Source organism: Periplaneta americana, chromosome 8 (genome assembly GCF_040183065.1).
Source record: "Periplaneta americana isolate PAMFEO1 chromosome 8, P.americana_PAMFEO1_priV1, whole genome shotgun sequence".
NCBI classification, from domain to species: Eukaryota; Metazoa; Arthropoda; class Insecta; order Blattodea; family Blattidae; genus Periplaneta; species Periplaneta americana.
This window is the reverse complement of record NC_091124.1, coordinates 176,693,216-176,716,193: the sequence shown is the minus strand read 5'-3', so window position 1 is coordinate 176,716,193 and position 22,978 is coordinate 176,693,216. Positions and strand designations below refer to the sequence as shown.

Sequence of the window (22,978 nt, the reverse complement as noted above, 5' to 3'; positions counted from 1 at the left end):
TGGTATGAATCTGTTAACTATTTATCAATCTTGTATTTTTAGTTCTTTCATTAACATTTTCCCACTTGTATATTGAATAAAACACAGATGTATCTTCCGTTAGTATCTGGACAAGGAACTTGGTAAGATAAAGTGGTACATAAATTACGGTGAAATCTCTCCTCATTGTAATGATTTATTAATGTTTTCATTATCAGGGAACACTTATACAACATCTGTTTTATAATTAAGCATATTTATTTTATCTTCCAATAACTGCATTATTGTGAAATATTAATAGCTACAAAGTTCCGCTTGTTAGTATCTGGACGTTAGTATCAGGACAAATATTAATACCCGAAAACAAATGCAGTAAATAATGTTCGTGTTGACACTAAACTTTAGTAAATCTTTAAATCAGCTTTTGGAATTACAGAAAATTTATTATGTGCAAGAAAGACAATAATTAACCAAAATAGTTATAAACAATTTTGAATTTAAATGAATGTGACCAAACTAGAAATGATACATTCTGTTCTTCTCTTATTCCTTTCATTATTTTAAGATTCTCATATTTACAACCTTCAGATTAGTTTCTGAGTCCACTGAATGATATTTAAAGCCAATAACATAAGGGGAAAGAGCAGTCACCTGGTGAATTTTTTGTGTACCTTTAACTGTAATTATGGTTTCCTACTTTTGATCAAGGTTCGTCTTAAGGTGCGTACACACTTAGCGAACGAACAACGAACAAATGATGAAGCAAAACTTCGTTGTTCGTTCGCTGTTTGAAGCGACGTACAAATCATCAGCAAATTGTCAGAAAACATTCACATTCGCTGATTATCCGCTATAAAGGCAGACGAAAATATAATTATAGCAAGTGCAGGCCTGTTTCATAAACACAGTAATAATATTAAGTAATAGTATTACAGTCATGAAAACAATTTTATTAACCGCAAACGTGCAAACGTTTTGCACGAGTCATAAAATACGTACAGTAGCCAGATGATTTGAGGTTAAGGCTGACAAACATAACCAAGTTGATCTGCACTCTACAGCTATTTATATTATTCTCTCTGTTAACAGTTGTTGAATGAAATAAGTTTTGAAGTACTATCTTTAATAGCAACAACAGAGTAAATCGTAATATGTGTGAAGGTTTGGGAGACAATTTATTTCAGATAAGATTGTAAATCACTGCAACTCGAAGTTATTGTTTCTGTTATTTGATTCAGTTGATTTACGAGTAAAAGAAACAATATGATAAATCTAAAATATTGTGAACAGATTTTTATCATTCCTAATTGTTCACGTCTCTGCTGTTGTAAAGTTTGCAATTCCAAAAACAGTGTATCAGTGACAGAAGCGTGTGTGTGCGCGTGCGTGTGTAAAACTTGGACCTCGTTATCTAAAGAAGTAGGTACCATATGAAAATGTTAAGCAGTGAAAACTTTTGATGACAATATTGTAGCAGCCTTAAGGACAGTGTTAACGACAGGGTTAGTGGACCCTGCAAAGCGTCTTATGTAAGATATTTCAAGTTCCGTTATAATTCGGAATACTGCGCAAGTACTTATATAAAAAGGCTTAAAAATTATTGGTGCAAGCGTAAATAAATACACATAAAAATTACTCTTTTACCAAAAATAAATAAGTAATGCAATAACTACATAAGTACTTACGCGGTGAAGTCGTTCCTAGAAAATATAGTGTTTGAGTTTGAAGGTGTGGATGTTGTAGAAGATTAATGTTATGACGAAATTAATAAAAATACTGAAATTGTCTTAATGGGTTTTTATTGCTGATTATGTTGTAAGTAGTATTTTCAAGAAGTTACCTGACTATACAAAATGCAAATACATATGTTCTAATTAGAGATTGTGATGTGGAATTGTGGATACTATACCTATAAATCTCGTAAGTTAATTTTAGTTTATGCCCTCAATAGGGGTGGTTTAAAGTAGTCCACATATTTTGTAATAGATCTACTTGTTGATATATGTCTGCAAAAGATTTTGGCTCACCAAGATCTTCACAATGTTAATTAGTGAAGAGTATATAGATTCAGGTTGTCACAAGTATACATTGAAAAAACATTTCAATAGGTACAGAAAATATTAATATTACTGTATTTTGTGATGTAGATGTCCCATAGGCATATATTTCTGAACAATTATTATAATTTAAAAAATGACGAGAAAGGAGGGAAAAACGTTAAGTTCAATCATTCAAATAACATAAAATAATGTAAAATATACAGTAATTACTTCCTAACAGTTCTATACTGTAATTGAATTTAATTTAGGTTTCGCCCTTTACAATTGTTCCTCTTTTACAATTAGATAAGATAGTTTTCAATTTCAGCCTGGTCCACCTACATTGGCGCCTATGAAAGTTTGTAAGTATTTGTAAGTATGGAGAGGGACTTTGTTAGTCATTCATTTTGTCTCTTATGCTTTTTAAAATGGGGAAAAGACGTGAAAATAACTTGAAGAAACAGAGTTTTTTGCGAAAAGTTCTCGAATTGAAAGGTCAACTATTTCATTATATTCGTAACTTTCTTGCATATGGTTGTAGGATATTCGTTGTCTAAAATTTCTTGGACGTCGGACAAACACACCCTCTTCATCACTATTTGAGTCAGAATTATCCATTTCAAATGGTTTCATGGTTTTATCTTCAAAATCTAACCCTACATTACTTTTTACAAATTTTTAAACTATTACTTAAAATACAGCCATGGAACTAACGTTAATATTATTAATAAATTTAATTATCTTTGCTGCTTTATGAAACACTTTAGTAATATTATTTATTTTAGTAATAATTTGAGCGTTTACAGTAATAAATAATATGGTTAAATATTACTTTTATGAAACAGAACAGTAATAATATTACTTAATGTTATTACCTTTTTAGTAATGGTATTAAATTATTACTTTTATGAAATAGGCCCCAGGGGAAAGTTTCAGTACACGGATACCTCACTGACAATAATTATCTTAAAATATTAAAAAGAGAGATTTGTCTGTGTTTGTCGTATGCGCATCATGCTTACGAAAAGACACTTTTCAGTGCCAATAATTTATTTTGTGTGCACAAGGTTGGAACTTTGTTTTTCCTGGGCGTGAATTTGTCCAAAAGAACGATATATGTTTATACGCGAACCAAATTGACTCGTACACTTCATCACTCCCCATTCCAGAACTTTTTATGGAATTCTGTCTTTCACTCCAGAATGATGTCAGTAGGGATTCAATTTTCAATTTTCTTTTTGACTTCTGCTCCCTACAATAAACAAAAAACATATATCCACTGAAAATAAATAAACAAAAATAATTTTCAAATTTTGCACGTGTTTGACTCGCCTATCTTGCAGCTAAACATCTTTCCAATAGGTTCCCAAACATTATGTTTTCTTATTTTATTGTGGTAAGTAGGATACTTGGGATTCCATGAAGTTTCCTGCTCCCTATATGCATTAATAAGATTTATAACAGCGTCTTCCGTCCACTCCAGTTTCGATATTCTGTTAGTGAAATTGAACTAAGCGCTGCGTTCTGCTATGAACTACAAGCTAGTGGCAAATTCCGTCCACAACGAATACCAACTTCCTTTGATGTACCGACAAGAGACGGATCACTTCCGAAGGCAAACCAAACGATCGGTTTGCCTTTGCTGCGACGTACACACGTACCGATTTCAATCAACGAATGCAATCGTTTGTCGTTCGTTCGTTGTTCGTTCGCTAAGTGTGTACGCACCTTTACAAGATTCAGTTTTAGTTAATGACACAGAAATAGTAGAAACAGTGAGATTTTTTCAGAATTCATGGAAGTAGCATTATGAAGCAATGTTTTCTGCGAGCGTACGTTGTTCCAAACATGGAGCTTTGCCACTGCTCCAATACCATCTACAGCACCTTTCCCGTGACATGATGCAAAAACGTGAGATGATGCAAAAAAATGTCCATTTGAGACTTTTCAGATTGAAATCATCTTTCAAAGGAGTAATATTGGCAAAATTGTATTTATGTTTGAACTGCGACGCAGCTCCATCTGATAATACACGCAGATATTTGAACAGAGGATTCTTTTCGCCATGGCTGCTCAGTATAGCTTGCAGAAACGTGTCAACACAATATCTATCACGTGATATGTTGTCAGAAACTACTACATAACTGTTCCACGTATCTTTTCCATACCATACCATAGCAGTAAACAGCGCTATGTGGGAATTCGACCAATGTGCAGATTGTATTCTCGTCTTGATAGTTGCTAGAATAGTTCTCTGCGAAATCCACTTGCATCGCAACATTTTCACTTAAGATATATTCCTGATAGTCTTAAAGCATCTTTGTGATTGCTCGATTAAAAATGTGAGTCATGAACGGTAACTGCTCTTTCAATTCATCAATGTCATCATATAACCCTTCCTCCAAAGAAATGTCTTCATACCGCTTGTCAACCATTCTCCACTGGCGATACTGCACTTGAAGGCTACATTTTTCGTCATTCAGGAAATCTTCAGAGTGATAAACTTTGATTTACACACAGCACAATTGTAATTCATACAGTTCTTATCACTTGGGTCACAAACAATGGAGTGGACAAACTAGAAAGATATTGTGAAACCAAAACTTGTAGATTTTCGAAGTTCTCGTGGTAGCAGCAAACACACACATTGTGAGGAATGTCACGGTATGTATTTACTTGTGAAGGACGTAAATCTGCGAATTTACTACGACCAATGCATAAGTCACCACAGAAACAGAAACTTGCACTGCAGGTAACAAAATGGTTTCAAGGATCAGTTGTTGTGTTAGTATCTGGACACAATAGAGAACTATTTTGTGATGCACTGAGGGATATTAAAACCTTGACGGCTATTCCCACCTCTTGAGCAACAGTAACACTAGCAGATTTAGACATGTCCTGGAGATGGCTGCAGTCTACAGGATTTTATTGTAATTTTTATAAAATTTCGTTAGTATCCGGACAAAGAAGATGATCTCAATTAAGGATACAATTTTTCTTAATAACTGGTGACGAAATAAGAAGTCCTGTCTGATAAACCATAGTTAAAGATGTCAAGAACTGATTAATGTGAAAAAATTATTCAATTCTACAAAACTTTTATGTTCAATAATCTTGCAAATATATACCTTATTTAGGGATTTTTTCGATATTATTTCATCTTGGCATATATGCATGAAAACCTATATAAATAAGATAATATAATCACTTTTAGTGCCAAGAATATTAACTTCAATGCTTTGACTTCAATTTTAATTGAAGTAAGATCCAACATTCATACTTTTATTTTTCACGAAAACAGGACACTTTCTCGTGTACAGACCCATATGTATGTTATGTCACATGGATATTATAGGTTATGTTTACTATATTTAACTTATATTCCTATATTCGCAATTATACATTATAATTAAACATAATGTCATGTATGACACCCGTCACATTCTATTTGTCTGTATTTTAATACTACAATTGAGTACTGAATTACTGTATTTATCTACTACCTAAGAGACGAAGTAACACAATCGTTCATACACTAATTTCACAGGAGCAGTATGATACATTTTCTGTCTACAATTAAGGAAGGTAGATGTGCTAAATTAAAATCACAATATAAATTCGTTTTTATTGAACCTCAAAATAGCTTCCATTCTAAACTTAAAATGTTGATGCGAACAGATTATGTTAACACGTAAAATTCTTTTCATATTAAAATAACACAGTTTTGTAATTATTTCTGCAACATATTATGCAACAAGAAGTAAACGGAACTTATGGACACATTACACTAAATAAAGCTTAGCTATGATACGCAATAAAGTTACAATATAATATTTCACTGAGCTCCATACACTGAAATAGAAAACCCGAGCATACATTACGGCCTGGTTTAGATAGAAAAGGCATTGACTGTGCCGTATTTCGCTTTGTTGTGAAAAGTTATGTAAACTGTGAAATGTTCGTTATCGGTTGTAATAACTGTAAATGGCTAAATAACAATAATTTGAATAATAATATGGGACAAAGAGACGTTTGTGATACTATAAATATTGTAAGAAAAAGAGGTCACAGTTATCCTTCTTCCGAAAGATCCAGGAAGGTGAGTTTATAAAATAATAATATATACTTTATGAAAATACTTATGGATTTCACATTTCAATAGTGGAAGGAAGGTGTTAATTTTTTCAAAAGAATACGATATCGAAAGTACAATACATTTTATCGTCTGCTGGGGAAAGGTTCTGTGATGAGGCGATAGTAGCGATCCTGGTGGTGAGCAACTATCTATGTTTGCATATTTAGTAAGTATTGAGCTTTGCAACTGTATATATTAGACTGTGATTGTACTATACACACATGTACCAATTCCATTCATGTAATTAGGCATAAAACTTTTTCTGAAGATGGCTTATTTAAGCCAAAAACGTTAAACTGAATAAATTAATGTTGTTGTTGTTGTCTAATGCCAGGCGTTTGACAATAAAGTCATTTGACCTCTTGCACTTCAATATTTTTCAAAGATATTATCATGACCAGTCACTGAAGCACAGATTCTGAGGTGTTCCGAATCCATTTCTTGGTTTGAGTTGCACAATGGACAGTTAGGGGACTGATATATTCCAATTCTATGCAGGTGTTTGGCCAAACAATCATGGCCTGTTGCCAATCTAAATGCAGCTACAGACGATTTTCGTGGTAAATCGGGAATTAACTATGGATTTTGATGCAGAGAGTTCCATTTTTTCCCTTGAGATTTTGTTATCAAATTTTGTTTGTTGAAGTCTAAGTATGTAGATTTAATAAACCTTTTCACAGAGTAATATGTAGATTTAGTAACAGGTCTGTAAGTAGCAGTGCTGCCCTTCTTTGCTAAAGCATCCGCATTCTCGTTTCCCAGGATTCCACAATGGGATGGTATCCATTGGAATACAATTCTTTTATTGAGTGATATTAATTGAGAGAGCACTTTAGTTATTTCTGCTGTTTGAGATGAAGGTGTGTGTTTAGAGACTATTGATAGAATAGCTGCTTTGGAGTCTGACAATATAACTGCATTCCTAAATTTATTGATGTGGCATAGAAGATTTCTGAGACTTTCACTTATTGCAATGATTTCTCCATCAAAACTTGTTGTTCCATATCCAAGAGATCTATAAAGTGAGAAGAGAAAGCACGTAACACCTGCACCAGCACCTTGTTCTCTGGAGATCAAGGATCTGCCGGTGTATAAATGAAGCCAGTTTTGTGGAGGGTACCTAATATTAATTGTCTCTAAAGACAATTGTTTCAGTATTTCAGTGTTTACTTCTGATTTCAGTATTTCTTCTGTTAAATTTAGATTATATTCTATATTTAATAGAGTTAAAGGGTTTGGTTTAATTCGTAAGTTTTCTTTTAAATTAGGGATATTGATTTTCTGTTTTAATTCTTGAACAATGGATATGAAACTTTTTTGAGTTTTCAATCTACAGAGAGGACTGTATCAATGCCAATTGTTTCCTAGTAATCTGATAAGTTTTTCATATTGAATCAGTGCTTTTTCTTCTATTGTCATTTTGATGCTGTTAATATTAGTGAGCAATCTCATAGAATCTATTGGCGTTGTTTTGACAAGTATTATAACAATTAATATTTGTTATATTATTTTATTTAAAAAAAAAGAAAAGCAGATAAGCACAGACGGACCCTGACTATTGCTAATTTCAATGTATTAGCTTATCGGTCCTCACTATGCCTTTCAAATTTTGTATCTCCAGTTGCTAACGTCTACTTACAGTTCAATCTCTTGAGTACGTCTGCTGCAGACAGCTTCAGTTTAGTCAACATGCCGACGTGACTGCGCACAGCATCAGAAGGCTTCGTGGGTGACGTGGTGGGCACAAACCCATTGCTCATGGGCTGGGGTGGCAGGTACATCATAGACACCGGCTGTTTGGGCGACCAGTAATGTAGAATTGTCTGTATCATCCAGTGCACAGCGGTTGATGCCAGGATCAATATAGTCATGGATGGGAAGTTAAGTGCCGCATCATCTCCATGATGGTACGTGACTGCCAGGTTCAGGGGCACCACAAGGAGCAGGAAGGTGCGTGTAAGTGTGGGTGCGCGTACAAATGCAGCTGTGATCATTCCCACCACCAGAAACAGAATGTGCAGCACACAGCTATACAGACGGTCCACCTGTTCACCAGTGCCTCCGAGCAGACGGGTGAGCCAACCCAGACGTTCATCCAGCTCGTGCCGCGTCTTGTCCATCAGATTGAGCAGGAAGTTCACAGTGGTGTTAATCTGTGCCAGCTTGTGCAATGTGGACTCATACTGGGCAGCTGCTGATGCATGCTGTGCAAGGATCTGCTGTGTGCTCTCATCTGCAAACAAGAGTGAGAGTCAGAGTAATGCACGGTAGCCCACAGTTCAGCACTGCCAGTCCACACGCTTCAGCAGCCCAGCCCACCCAAGACCAACATTGCCTGATGCGGCTGCATCCTAGCCCTTCATACTGGGCTGCGAAGCCCACCGTACTGCATTGACATCAACCCACCAGTTGGTTGCATTCTACTGCTTTTCCGCTTCGCGTATGGCATGAGCATATGGGCTATTCCATAAGAAATCGATTAGTAAAAAACCTCGAATTTTTTTTATACTCTAATTTTTCCCTACTTATACAAGGTGCTGAGGGGAGTGCATTTTCAAAAATATATTACCGAAAGTCAAATGGTTTTCGTACTACTGAGCAACAAATTTAGCGTATTTTATAAAAACATGCCTCTTTAGCGCTCAGAACTCTGGAACCATTTACTGCAGAACATTGAAAGACAGCTTATTTTGAAGCTGACATTTGGTAGGTTATGACAAGAAGTAATCCTTATTTTTATTGTACACAGAGAGACAGATAATCTGATTTTACTTGCTTTTAGGCCATTTGTAAAAATGTAAAAAAATATTGAGGAAAAACCTTAGATTATTAAGAGGGATTCGGCATTGTTTGCTTAGTGGCTCGAGGGTATTAAATAGATTATTTTCACACGCCTAGACTTGAATGGTGCAGTACCACACGCACTGGCCCAGAGCTGAAGATAAGTGAGTGTTGGGCGTCATTTTACTCCTGTGTTTATGAAAATCTATGATAAAGCTAGCACAGCCATGACTGCTAGACGACACATCACGTGCTTATGTCTCCTGGCTTTGCTTACCTCGGCTAGCTCCCGCCTCAGTCAGCTGGTTAGTTCACGCGCGTACTATTTATTTTCTTTATTTGATATTTTCAATACTTTCTTATCAACATACCATCAGTAAAAAATATGTGTTTATTTGTACTTTCAAAGTGAAATCTAACTATATATTTTTAAAATATTTTTTCCTAGCCAAAGGCGTCTTAATGAGGAAAAATCTAAATTTCTCCATTTCCATAAAAAGTAAGAAAATCTGTTTATATGTCAATATAAACTTTAATTTCTCAGCATCAAAATAAACCATGATTTTGATCATTGGGTGAAAGGGTTTCGGAGCTACAACAGTTAAAAGTTGCTAATTTTTTATGAAAATACGATAAATTTAAATATTTTTAATTTAAACATATGAAGTTCTGATGCCTCAAACTTTGCACAAAGCATTGTATCACAGTTCTCTACGTACAAAAAAAGTTTCGTTGTATTTAGAAATTGTAAGGTAATTTTCTCTATATTTCGGTCGATTTGAGATGGAATAGCTCATACAGTTCCCCGTGTACCAGACAACATACAAATTAAATTATTTTCCAAATTTGTCGAATACAGATTTAAAAACTGTCCCAATGGCACTTCTTAAATCTCCATCCGACTCTGTTGTTTTAAACTCTCTAGCAGCGATTATATCCTTCACCACTTTTTCTCTAGAGAGACTGTATTTTAGAATGTGTGCTTCCATGGCTGGTGTCTGTGATGACGGTTTTCTGGGCTGAGATTCAGTGGTCTACCATTCTATCAGTAGACCACAGCATCTCAGCCCGGAAAACATTGATCACAAACACTGTATTTTCTTTGTGATGCACTATTATTTGGACTCATCTTGAACAACAGAAATCAAAAACTAAAACAAAAACGTTTGAAACAGTAGCTGAACCATACATGCAAGCACAAGCCTGCGCAAACTCAATTAATAAGTAACTGGTAGAAGAGCAGACTTGGGCTCGATGCCTTGATACCAGCCCACTGCACAAAACCACTATGTCAGCAGTCCAGTCTGGCCAGTGCGGTGACGTCATGAGATTGTTCCATGTGAGACTGTGAAGCCCAGTGCGGTGCAGTGTGGAAGCAGCTCATGGGCTAGGCCGTTGTGCAGGTCTCTGGTGAGAGTAAAGCTTCTGTGATCAAATGTTTTGATTTAGCAACGTAATCATTTCATTCAATATAACAGAGACTTTCCTCTTATTACAATGAAGTAACATTACGATTTTTTTTTATTTTATTGGGTTATTTTACGACGCTGTATCAACATCTAGGCTATTTAGCGTCTGAATGAAATGAAGGTGATAATGCCGGTGAAATGAGTCCGGGGTCCAGCACCGAAAGTTACCCAGCATTTGCTCGTATTGGGTTGAGGGAAAATCCCGGAAAAAACCTCAACCAGATAACTTGCCCCGACCGGGATTCGAATCCAGGCCACCTGGTTTCGCGGACAGACGAGCTGACCGATACTCCACAGGTGTGGACTTTTTACGATATCTTAAACATGTTTGCCGACACCTCATTCTGTATTTAAACACTTCAGCTTATCTTAATCTTTTTTTTGTGTTAGTCAGTCATTTCCTGCAGTATGCCTTTTTTTTTAACTTTTACATTATACATAACTCAAAGTTTCTTTAACTATTTTACGAGTAATTAAATTATTAATACTCGTACATCTTGTGATGGTAAACAACATGCACTGAAACAATAGTGCTTGCTCCCAAAAATAAACAGGAAATAAATTAGAGTTGCACGGTTTTCCCTTGACCCTTGTCAAAGTGTTTTTTGAACAATGAAAATGTTTTACCAAACTTCTTTAGTGTTAAAGCAAATTCCTCTCAGAATAATAAAAAAAAAAAAAGGAGAAGAAATTGAAGAGAAGAGAAAGAAAAGAAAATGAGTACAGTAATAATTCTCTTTCTGTGCTAAAATAATTTTTCATGAAAGAGTTAGGTTCAGGAAATTACATTGCACATAGGAAAAACTAGATATTTCAGAAAAATTCCAACAGATTTATGAACCTACCAATTCTTTCCCAAATTAAAGCTGCTTGAGCCTGGATGGACTCCAGGTCCTGCAGGAGTTGCTTGTGGTTGTCACGTCGTTCATTCACCTGGTTGCTCAGGTCCATGCTTGCCTCATCTACAAATAAACATGAGAGTAAAATCGTAGAACTTCAATCAAATTCCTTTCATAACAATTTTATCCTAATCAAGAGCGAAATTAATGAGGAAGCTGCAATTTGTGAACTTCTGTGGGGGTCTCGTGACAGACAGGCACAGAAGTTGGCAAATACTAACTCATTAGAAATTAATTTAATCCATAAAAATACTATACATTTGACTTATCTGTGAGAAGGAAGGCTCTTTAATTATTTTCGCCATTATATCAGTTGTAAAGTAGCAGTAGTTACGGCTACAAATATAATAAAACCTGCTTAAATCTCTACGATAGGATTGAGTATTTTTTGTTCTATGCCTTATGCTTTTATATTGCTTCATTAGTAACACAACAAGGATGAACATGTATCGTACTCAGTACAGCTAATACAGGGTTGTCCAAAAAGATGTTACCACTTATATGGCACTATATGGTAGTAGTACATAATTTAATTTTTTCTTTTGTTGTAGACTAGATATGGCCATTCGACTTACTTTGGAAGAAAGAAGGAAAATAGCAGCTTGATGAGACTATAACGAGAGAGTCTTACCTAGATATGTTGCACAATTTTGTTGTTGATAATCTTTCCCTCCGTATCTTAACATCAGGTTACTTTCACCAAGATGGTGCACCACCACATTTTTCCTTAACGGTTCGACATTACCTGGATAAAACATTTGGTAAACGCTGGATTGGACGAGGTGGTCCTTTGGCTTGGCCAGCACAGTCACCAGATTTGACCCCATGTGATTTTTTGCTATGAGGAATGAGGAAGGAACGTGTGTATGCTACAAAACCTACTAACATTGATGACCTTAAAGAACGCATACAAACAGTTGTCAGCTCTATACCTACGGAAATGTGTGAAAGAGCTATGGCCTGTATGGTGAAAAGACTTCACACATGCACTGAGAACAAAGAAGTACAGGTCGAAGGAGTGCACTAGCTTCATTGGACTTGTGTACATAGTGTTATTAAAATAAAAGTAAATCCCATCTAAGTGGTAACATCTTTTTGGACAACCCTGTATAAAAATGGAATTGATGCTGGGAAAAAAATCTCCATAGTAGTAATCCAGTCTATATCACTCTATGGTCACTAATGACCATCAGCCACAGTACTTTATTGCTAAATTTCCCTTCCACCCCAAAAAAAAAAATTATTCCAAGTACGCAGGGCCGTATTTAGGGGTCCTTGCACCCCTGGGGGAAAAAAAAGGAGAAAAAGAGAGAGCAACCTCCAAATAAAAGACAGACAGGATTTAATTTTGACATCTTGCACTTTTCTAAAAAAAGTTTTTGCATAACTGATATTGTAAACATAAAATAATAAAGAGGTCTGAATGACACTGGAGTAAGCCACTTTTCACAAAATTGAATTGAATGTATTTTCATATATAGCCTGTTGTCTTCTTGTGTTTAGATTGATTTTATTTTTGCTGTGTTTGTTTCTGCACCGATTACAACCCTGATTGTATTATGGTATAGGTGTTCCCTGTTGAAACAAAATTTATTTTTAAAACATTACTACCTTCACCATCATTCCAATTCCCTTAAATTTATATACGTGAGCTTACAAATTGGTTTCACTAATTTTGATCACACAAAGCTTCCTCCATGATCTGTCATTGGCAAACAATAATTTATATTCTTTACTAGAGATATGTTCCATTTCACACAAGTTTTTGTACAAATTTCTAGAAATTTCCTGAAACCTGTCACCCTGGGGAAGTGCCCAGTTTGCCACCCTCTAAATATTGCCCTGCAAGTATGATCAAGTCTAAGTACTATTTATTCAAAATAATTTCCTTCACCACTTACACTGCACATGATATTAAGTAACTGGAAGGAATGCCAGAAGACCTTAAATGGAATTCTGTTCAGAGCTTTCATTACAGTGAAATATTGTCCACAATAACAAAATAATTGTCTTCCAGTGGTGCTCTGAGTTTTGGGAACAAAATGAAGATTTACAGTGTCAAGTTTGGTCAATTTGGAGGATGCAACACCATACAGACTTTTGCTGGCCGAAATTCATACACAATAAAAACTCTGTGACGTGCTGCAACAACAACCAATTTTCTTTACTTTCATACAAATGGAGGACCTGTATTATACAGCACACGTGCCTCTATCTGATGATACAAATATAAGCATAATAATAACATTTTTTGAACATCTTATACTGTGGCAATGCTCAGAAAATGTTTTGGTAAATTATGAGTGGTATTTCGCACCCTTGACTATTTCTTTTGGTTTATGTAATCTTTGGAAGAACTGTAGGGTGCTACAGAACTCTGTAAAATGAAGAGTATACCCCTGATTATTATCACTGGTCGACAAGGTTTTCTTCACAAGAAATCTGATTAGTGATTCTAGTGCAGTTTTTCATACTGAATTCAGATATGTAGTCAGAATTTTTCCATCAGGCACAGTTTTTTTGTGACAGCTACTTTTTAAAATCGGATTTTAGCGTTTTCTTTGACCTGTCATAGGAACTGTTACCTCATATGTAGCGATTTTATCCAAGCTGTATTTAAGGAAATGATTTGTAATATTATGCTGAAGCACCATAAAACAATCCTGTGCAGGTTCATTCATGTTTGGACATGCTCAGACCTGTTCATCTGGCATTGTGATGTGTCAGTATCGAGCTGGCCGTGAGTTTGTTCAGTAGTGAAATAGTTCCTTCCTTTCTTTTCGGAAGTGTATTGTGTATGTAGTGTTTTAGTGCTTAGTGTTGTTCATTATGCCAAGAAAGTGTGTAAATCATGTAGACAATTTCTGCTATATTTGTGGTGAGCTAACATTTAGGTCTCAGAGGCGACATTTGACCCCACTTGTAAAGAAGTGTTATCAACTTTACTTTGGCTGTCAGGCTGGTGATTTTGATAAGAGCTGGGCCCCAAATACATGCTGTGTTTCGTGTGTTAGATTGCTGACTGGATGGAAAAAGGGTACACATCGTGTGCCATTTGCAATTCCTATGATTTGGAGGGAACCGAAGGATCATTTAAGTGATTTTTATTTCTGTTTGACAAATATTACAGGAATCACATCTAAAACAAAACATACAGTTAAGTATCCTAATTTGAAATCTGCAATAAGACCTGTCTTACACAATGAACAGTTCCTTGTACCAGTATATGCCGATACGACCTTAGGTAATAACTCTGATTCTGACCTAATTGAAACTGAAAATGCTTCAGATGAAAATGAAAATGATCCTACATTTGAAGCCAATACATGTTCATCAGAACCATACTTTCCCATCAGAAAGACCCTAATGACCTGATTCGGGATTTAAATCTGTCTAAACAGCAAGCTGAAGGTTTAGCTTCCAGACTCAAAGGGTGGAATCTACTCCAAAAAGACGTAAGAATATGTAGTTATCGTGGCCGCCATAGTGATTTCAAGGACTGTTTCTCTGAAGAAAATGGTATTGTGTTGTGTAATGATATTTGTTCAGTTATGGAAACTCTTGAGCTTCAACACCGGCCAGATGAGTGGCGACTATTCATAGATTCGTCTAAAGTTAGTTTGATGGCTGTGCTGCTACATATTGGCAATGAACTTCCATCAATACCTGTAGCGCATGCCACTGATATGAAAGAGATATATCAAAATATGAAAGTAATTCTAGAGAAAATACAATATGGAAAATATGAATGGTATATCTGTGGTGATTTAAAGGTCATTGCTTTATTGCTTGGTTTGCAACTTGGGTTCACCAAATTTTGCTGTTTTTTGTGCCTCTGGGACAGCAGAGATAGGAAGTCTCACTATGTTACAAAATCATGGCCTAAACGTGAATCTCATATCCCTGGCCAGAAAAATGTGTCATATGTCCCTTTAGTGAATCCTGAAAAAATATTGTTATCTCCAATGCATATTATGTTAGGAGTAATGAAAAATTTTGTCAAAGTTATGGATAAACAGTATGATGGATTCTTGTACTTGAAATCGAAATATCCCAAAGTCAGTGATGCTAAACTGAAAGAAGGAATTTTTATAGGACCACAAATCTGGTCATTAATGGGTGATGATAATTTCGAAGGACTGTTAAATCCACTGGAGAAAGCAGCCTGGCAGTCTTTCAAAAGTTTATGTTTCAATTTTCTTTGAAACCATAAAGCAGAAAACTATCGTGACATAGTGACTGATCTTCTGCATTCTTATAAAGCTATGGGATGCAACAGGTCTTTAAAAATTCACTTCTTGGACTCTCACTTGGACTTCTTCTCCGAAAATCTTGGAGCTGTCAGCGATGAGCATGGTGAGCATTTTCATCAGCAAATTTCTACTATGGAAAAGAGGTACCAAGGCAAGTGGAATTCCAATATGCTGGCTGACTACTGTTGGACTAAGAAGAGAGACGTTCCAGATGCAAAATATGCCCGAAAATCACTATCTACCACTTGCTAGGTAAGTCAGAATTAGTAGTTATAATGTTGAGTTAGATAGCTAGTTACAGATTTTTTTAGAATATTATAAAAATTCAAATGAATATCACAAAAAACTCCTGCCCGATGGGGAAAAACTGAAATTATATTTGAATTCAGCACGAAATATTCTTTTAGAAAATGTTATTTTACTTCTTGTAAAAGAAAAAAAGTTCATTTTTGTCAACTAGTGATTATCATAATTCATGCCTTTGCTTTAGTGGAGGCAATTCATAAATGGTAACTAAAGCAAGACCATAAGAAAATCTCATGGTTCAACAAACAATGGTGCCTGCACAAGATCTAATACAAGACTGAATAAATAATGTCAATCCACCAATATCAGCACCTACACCTTCAACAGGTGTACTACAGTAAAACTTCATTTATACGTTTCTCACTTTTATGTATTTCGTAAGTCCTGGCAACATTTCTGTACTTTCTATGTTAATTTATTTCAGTTATATGATTGTATTCTAAACCCCTAGAGATACATAACTTCATTTAGATATTCTCGTTAAATTTTTCTCGAAATTAGATTGGACGTGAAAATGTAAGAACGCAAAAGTACCATTTTACACCATTGAAAATAATACCCAAACCAATTTTTTTTAATCCTAAAACCCAGAAAAAAAAAAGTGGTGAATATAATACACACCTTTGCTAAAAACCACTTACTTACTTACCTGGAGGTTCATTCCCGCCCTCATATAAACCCGCCATCGGTTCCTATCCTGAGCAAGATTAATCCAGTCTCTATCATCATATCCCACCTCCCTCAAATCCATTTCTTCCCATCTACGTCTCTGCCTCCCCAAAGGTCTTTTTCCCTCAGGCCTCCCAACTAACACTCTATATGTATTTTGCTAAAAACCACTAAAGATTAAAATTATATTATCAAGACAAGTTATAAAGGCACTCCCTTACCTCTAGTTATACATCACACTCATCCTCATTTGCAGTATCAGAACTAGAACTTCCAGTCAACAGATCTGGGTTGGTGTCAGAACATTGACAATGGCCAACGTCATGCTACTCTTTCATTAGTACCAATACTTAGCCTGTCTCTCATACATTCAGTAATTGTTCAATATTGAGATACTAACAATAAATCTGAAGTAATTTCAAGAATATGTCAATAATCGTGGGCTTAGCTGTTGTCTTTGGGTGCTAGTCAATAATTTCAATGGAAATAGATTAATTGTTCTATAATATGTGATGCTCTGTCTTGTAAATTTATATTAGCTCATGTTGTCATTATTTTTAATAAAGGTTTTCAGGAATACTTTATATATGGAGCTTAAATCCATTGCACTTATCTGCCATATTAGAATAATAAATAATAATATTATTAACTACCGTACCCATTGTAATGGGATAAATATAACTAAATCTAAACAGAAATTACATTATTTTTATCAGTTATTCACACTGCATGTTTTATTAGAACTTAGGCAATATAAAACATAAATACGCCAGCAACACTGACCGAGTTTCTTCTTGACATCCTCAGTCATCTTGGCAAGTTCCCGATGGCCCGCTGCAATCAGAGCTTTCTCACGTGTCAACTCACGCAAATTGAGCGTTACAAAATCCTGAATGTTTCGCTGTGTAACCCGTAGCTTTTCCTGCTGGTCCATTAAAGACTGATGTCCTTGTGATATGGACTCCATTGTATTGGATGTTATAGACTCCAGCTTCTTCTGCCCTTCCTGCACAACACATCACAAGTTTCAATGAAACCTTTTGACGTTTATTATAGTCAACAATAGAAGATAACTTTTGCAAATCATGGATCATGTCCAAGCAGGAAATTACAATGGATTTTTGGGGAAGGAAAGACTTAAGCCTGAACAATGTTCTTATCAATAATTGGACTATGGTGGAGATTCGATTATCTTGTTAAATTGATCCACAAAATAAAGGGTTATCAAAATGATGACAGTTGAATCATTTAAACCTATGGTATAGAGTTAATTCATTTCTAAAACAAAGCCTAGCAATATATAAACATCTTTCTTTTAGATATAGCTTCGAACAAATTTATGTATTGGGTCATTTGCAGAATTTGTATAACAAATGACGTCCATCAATTCATACCCTTCCCATTATTGCATTTATTATGATAGAGTTATAAACTCCTAACAGTGAGTAGTTTCAATACTAATGTAGTAAACGTCACAAGAATTATTTCCTTCATGCGAAATATTTGACGAGAATAAAATAAAATTCTCATACTAACAGCTAAAATGCCGTGTCCACAGTAGTTAAATATTTAAAGTGGAGCCTGATTATGTCCAGATAAAGGTTTGTTTAATAATATAATTGAAAAAAGAATTCAAGAAACATGTGGCCTTATCAAAACTTTTTCATTTATGTCTGAGTTAATTTTTTTATTTTAGTAGGTTATTTTACAACGCTTTATCAACATCTTAAGTTATTTAGCGTCTGAATGAGATGAAGGTGATAATGCCGGTGAAATGAGTCCGGGGTCGTCTGAGTTTATATTTCCTTATATATGATTGCATAATTACTCTAGTCCAGTCAGGCCTGTTACACCATTCTGTTCCTATGGGTACACAGTTGAAAAAGAAATCCCACAGATGTCAGCACAAGCCAAGATGATGCACAAAGACCCATTTTGATTGTACTGCTATGTTCACTCATTTTGACTTCGGAGTTTGTGTGTCATACTCTTGCTTTGTGTTTTAGTCTAAGCATGCATTTTTACTTTGTCAGATCTGTTTGTGTTGCGTTTTCCACAAATAACAACATATAAAGTCAAGATCATGAGGACATAATAGTACACGTGTACAGTAGTTAAGTTGCTACTTTGAAGATTTTTAAGCAAAAAAATTTTAGGTTGGCACATGCTTATGTTCGCCTTGTCACATCTGTTACCTGTCAGATCTGTTACTTCATGTCATGTCTGTTACATCATTCAAAACAGTGCCTTAATTTTTTTCTAATTATCTGTCATTAAAGATACTAAGGCTCAAATATCTTCGGCTTAAGGACATTCTATTAAGATAATTGTTACTGAAAGAATGGTTTTCTGTTAGTTACTGAAGAAGTTATTATCTTTATATTAGATAACAGATCTGATATTAAAATATTTTTATTTTATCTGAAGTTACTTCTGTTACTATTCTAAGACCTAGGCAATGTTTAAAGAATATCTGATATAAAAAGTAAAGGAATTCTACTTCTATGAAAGATCCATTGTCTTGTCCTATAACACATCTGACGTTTAGTCCTGCCATAAAAAATTCATTGATACTTGTAGAGAATGCTGTAGAGCAAGGTTAGTGTACAGTGGCTGATTACTATGACAGACATTGCACTATATTAAAACATGCAGAATACGCACTAAATAGTACTTTACTTTTGACGTTCTCAATCATATATTTGTTATACAAATTTTGCAAATGACCCTATTACAAGAAATATCTAGTGATTACCAGGATACAGATGACCTAGCAATATATAAATATCTTTCTTTTAGGTATAGCTTTCAACAAATTTATTACAAGAAATATCTAGTGAAAAACAAGTGGTAAGAATATTTATGATATTAGAAGAGAACAACAATAATAGAAACTCCATTACAGTTGAAAAAGTCCAGTGTTTCCTCAGTCGATTTTGTTACCTCTTCATGTGACCAGGAGGGAGAATGCAAAGACAGCAGGATCCCAGAATCTGGCTTGCCCACTTGTTACTAAAAACAATAGGTTGGTGACATATGATATGAGGAAGAGAGGGAGAACATGCATAAGGGGAGGAAAGGAGAGAAACAAAAAAAAGACGTAAAGTAATAGAAAAAGAAAGAGTGAGGGAGTGAGCGAGAGATAGAGAAGGGGAGAAAATATAGATAGGAAGGGAGACAGCAAGTGAAGTTGATTATGCCACTGAAATAAGTCTGGGATCCAACACCGAAAGTTACCCAGCACTTGCTCGTATTGGATTGAGGGAAAACTCTGGAAAAATCCTGAACCAGGTAACTTGCACCAACCGGGATTCGAACCCGAGCCATCTGGTTTTGTGGTCAGACGCACTGATTGTTACTCCACAGGCGTTAAGGAGTGATGAGAAAGAGAGTGTGCAAGGAAGTAAAACGAAGGTGTATTTCTAGAGCTGTTAGAGTTGTCAGGTTTTGAAAATGTAAATACAGGAGATTTAGAAATCATGTCCAATTTGACCCAACATGACATGCAACATGCTATATTCTCTTTTTAAAAGTGGTGATTGGTTTTATGTTTATTCGATATAAATGACCCTAATACTGGTGACAGACTACAGTCACTAATCACGATTATCGACCTAATTGCAATCGGGTTTGTAGTGTGTCACCGTCCTGATCACGATCAGGAGCTAAATCCTGTTCCCAGAACTAGATAATCGCGCTGACACACGGCCCAGTGGACGAAAGTAACATTTTAGTAATCTTTGGTTTCGAATCATCTTGATTTATATTATTTAGGAAGTCATGATAGCTTCTGCTGTGGAATTTTGTTACCCCTTCCATTGTATTATATGAAATAGAAACGAAAATGAATGGCTAGAAAATGAATTTCACTACTATCAGATGTAGTGGAGAAATTTAATGCAGATGTGAGAAAAGTTAAAAGAAATATATTAACAAATGACAAACGAATTATTCACATTTCATATATACAGAGAGCAATAGAAAGCTGCTGAAAGATGTTTCATTTCAATAAATAATGGATTACAAACTGGAACTGGTTTCTTTTTCAGATTTTCAATTTCAGTCTCCATTACGACGCTATCGTTGAGATTAGGTTTGATTTTAAAAATATGTTTTATTAAAAAATAATATAAATTTTTGGCATGATGATATAAATTTTATATGTTATAAAATCTCTTTTCAAAATAATATAAATTGTATCAGTTTACATTGTAAAGCATATAACAATTTTAACAAATAAATTCCCATACCAAGCTGCAAAAAAAAAAAAAAAAAAAAAAAAACCATAAAAAAAAGTATGAACTTTAGGTGTTGTCCAGGAGGGAAACAAACATATACGTATGTACATAGAGAAAATAGAGAAAATTGTTTCCTCTATAGTAATTCAGCTGTTAACCAGATGGGACCAAGCGTGACCTAGTGTTTTGCCACATTTTCGGTAATCACGATAATGCTAATCGTGATTAAAGACTGTAGTCTGTCACCAGTATAACCAACAATAAGTGCAACCTCCATTTAGAAATATATGGGCACAGATACCAAGATTACTTCTTTGATACAAATTTACTTCACACTAAATCCTATCTCTCACTACATTTAACATCCATGAAGTATTAGTGTTCTGATTTCCACTTTAACCAACACCAACCAATAACATTTTACCAACATTCAACATATGCTCTCCCCATAGTACGAAAGATGAGCTGTAACAGACATTCAAAAGTAGAAGTAGACAAAATTTTAATGATAGAATAGTATGCTTTGTAGTCCAGAACATGTAGACCTATTATTATTTTAAGTGCATTTCCACTTAGGCTGCCATTTCATGCTCCATGACATTAGTCTCTCTTGTCTCACGATGGGAGGAGCACAACTAGGCCAGTTGTGATACTTCCCAGACAGATGGCAGGTCTTTCACAGAATATGAATGAATATATGGAATTATGTACTATGATAATGAGAGGTTACAGAGTTGGGAAAACAGTGATTCGTGGCTCTTTGTAACATATACTATGCTGAAATTCACTCTGGAAAGATTTAACACAAACACATACAACTAACTTACTTACTCACTGGCTTTTAAGGAACCCGGAGGTTCATTGCCACCCTCCCACCTCCCTCAAATCCATTTTAATATTATCTTTCCATCTACGTCTCGGCCTCCCCAAAGGTCTTTTTCCCTCTGGCCTCCCAACTAACACTCTATATGCATTTCTGGATTCGCCCGTACGTGCTACATGTCCTGCCCACCTCAAACATCTGGATTTAATGTTCCTAATTATGTTATTTGAAGAATACAATGCGTGCAGCTCTGCATTGTGTAACTTTCTCCATTCTCCTGTAACTTCATCCCGCTTAGCCCCAAATATTTTCCTAAGAACCTTATTCTCAAACACCCTTAATCTCTGTTCCTCTCTCAAAGTGAGAGTCCAAGTTTCACAGTCATACAGAACAACCGGTAATATAACTGTTTTATAAATTCTAACTTTCAGATTTTTTTACAGCAGACTAGATGACAAAAGCTTCTCAACCGAATAATAACAGGCATTTCCCATATTTATTCTGCGTTTAATTTCCTCCCGAGTGTCATTTACATTTGTTACTGTTGCTCCAAGATATTTGAATTTTTCCACCTCTTCGAAAGATAAATCTCCAATTTTTATAGTTCCATTTCGTACAATATTCTGGTCACGAGACATAATCATATACTTTGTCTTTTTGGGATTTACTTCTAACGCTATCGCTTTACTTGCTTCAAGTAGAATTCCCATGTTTTCCCTAATCGTTTGTGGATTTTCTCCTAACATATTCACGTCATCAGCATAGACAAGCAGCTGATATAAACCGTTCAATTCCAAACCCTGCCTGTGATCCTGAACTCTCCTAATGGCACATCCTGGAGCACAGTTAAAAAGTAAAGGTGATAGTGCATCTCCCTGCTTTAGTCCACAGTGAATTGGAAACACATACAACAAAAAACATATTTTCATAATACATGAAAAAAGGGAGAATTCTTCCTAACTATGGAAGCTGAAAGATTTAAGAAAACATGAACAAAATACAGGAGGCTTGGTTACCCTAAGAGCTGTGTTAACAGGTAGCAGGGTATGAGCCTGCCTTCAACATGATGCGTATATATATATATATATATATATATATATATATATATATATATACACAGTGAAACCCCTCATTTACGGACATCGAAGGGACGTGACAATCTGTCCACTTATGGGAGGTGTCCTTTATTGGGAAGGAGGCTCCCCAATCTAACAGTAAATTTATAATATGCATTATGTATCCCTTCACGCTTTAAATGAAATGTATTACTGTAGTTTAATTCTAAATACAGTCTACTGTAGTACAGTAAATTCTTTGCAACTTTGAACTACAGTAGATAAGACCGAAAAAGAAAAATACAGTACTGTGCCATGCAATTTTATTCTAG

General features: G+C 35.2%; 1 protein-coding gene and 1 long non-coding RNA gene across 2 annotated transcripts in view; both read right to left on the bottom strand.

The window, feature by feature from the left end:
* LOC138705271 (uncharacterized) overlaps nt 1-22,978 on the bottom strand; it is a 295,635-nt gene that overhangs the window by 36,357 nt on the left and 236,300 nt on the right. The window lies entirely within an intron of this gene.
* The window catches only part of LOC138705266 (protein brambleberry-like), a 69,042-nt gene that overhangs the window by 36,357 nt on the left and 9,707 nt on the right, over nt 1-22,978 (bottom strand). The window contains exons 4-6 of the mRNA XM_069834100.1: nt 17,314-17,536; nt 11,249-11,365; nt 7,793-8,386 (exon numbers count right to left, since the gene is read on the bottom strand). Coding sequence (XP_069690201.1) covers nt 7,793-8,386; nt 11,249-11,365; nt 17,314-17,536 — 934 coding nt within the window. The remainder of the gene's footprint in view (nt 1-7,792; nt 8,387-11,248; nt 11,366-17,313; nt 17,537-22,978) is intronic.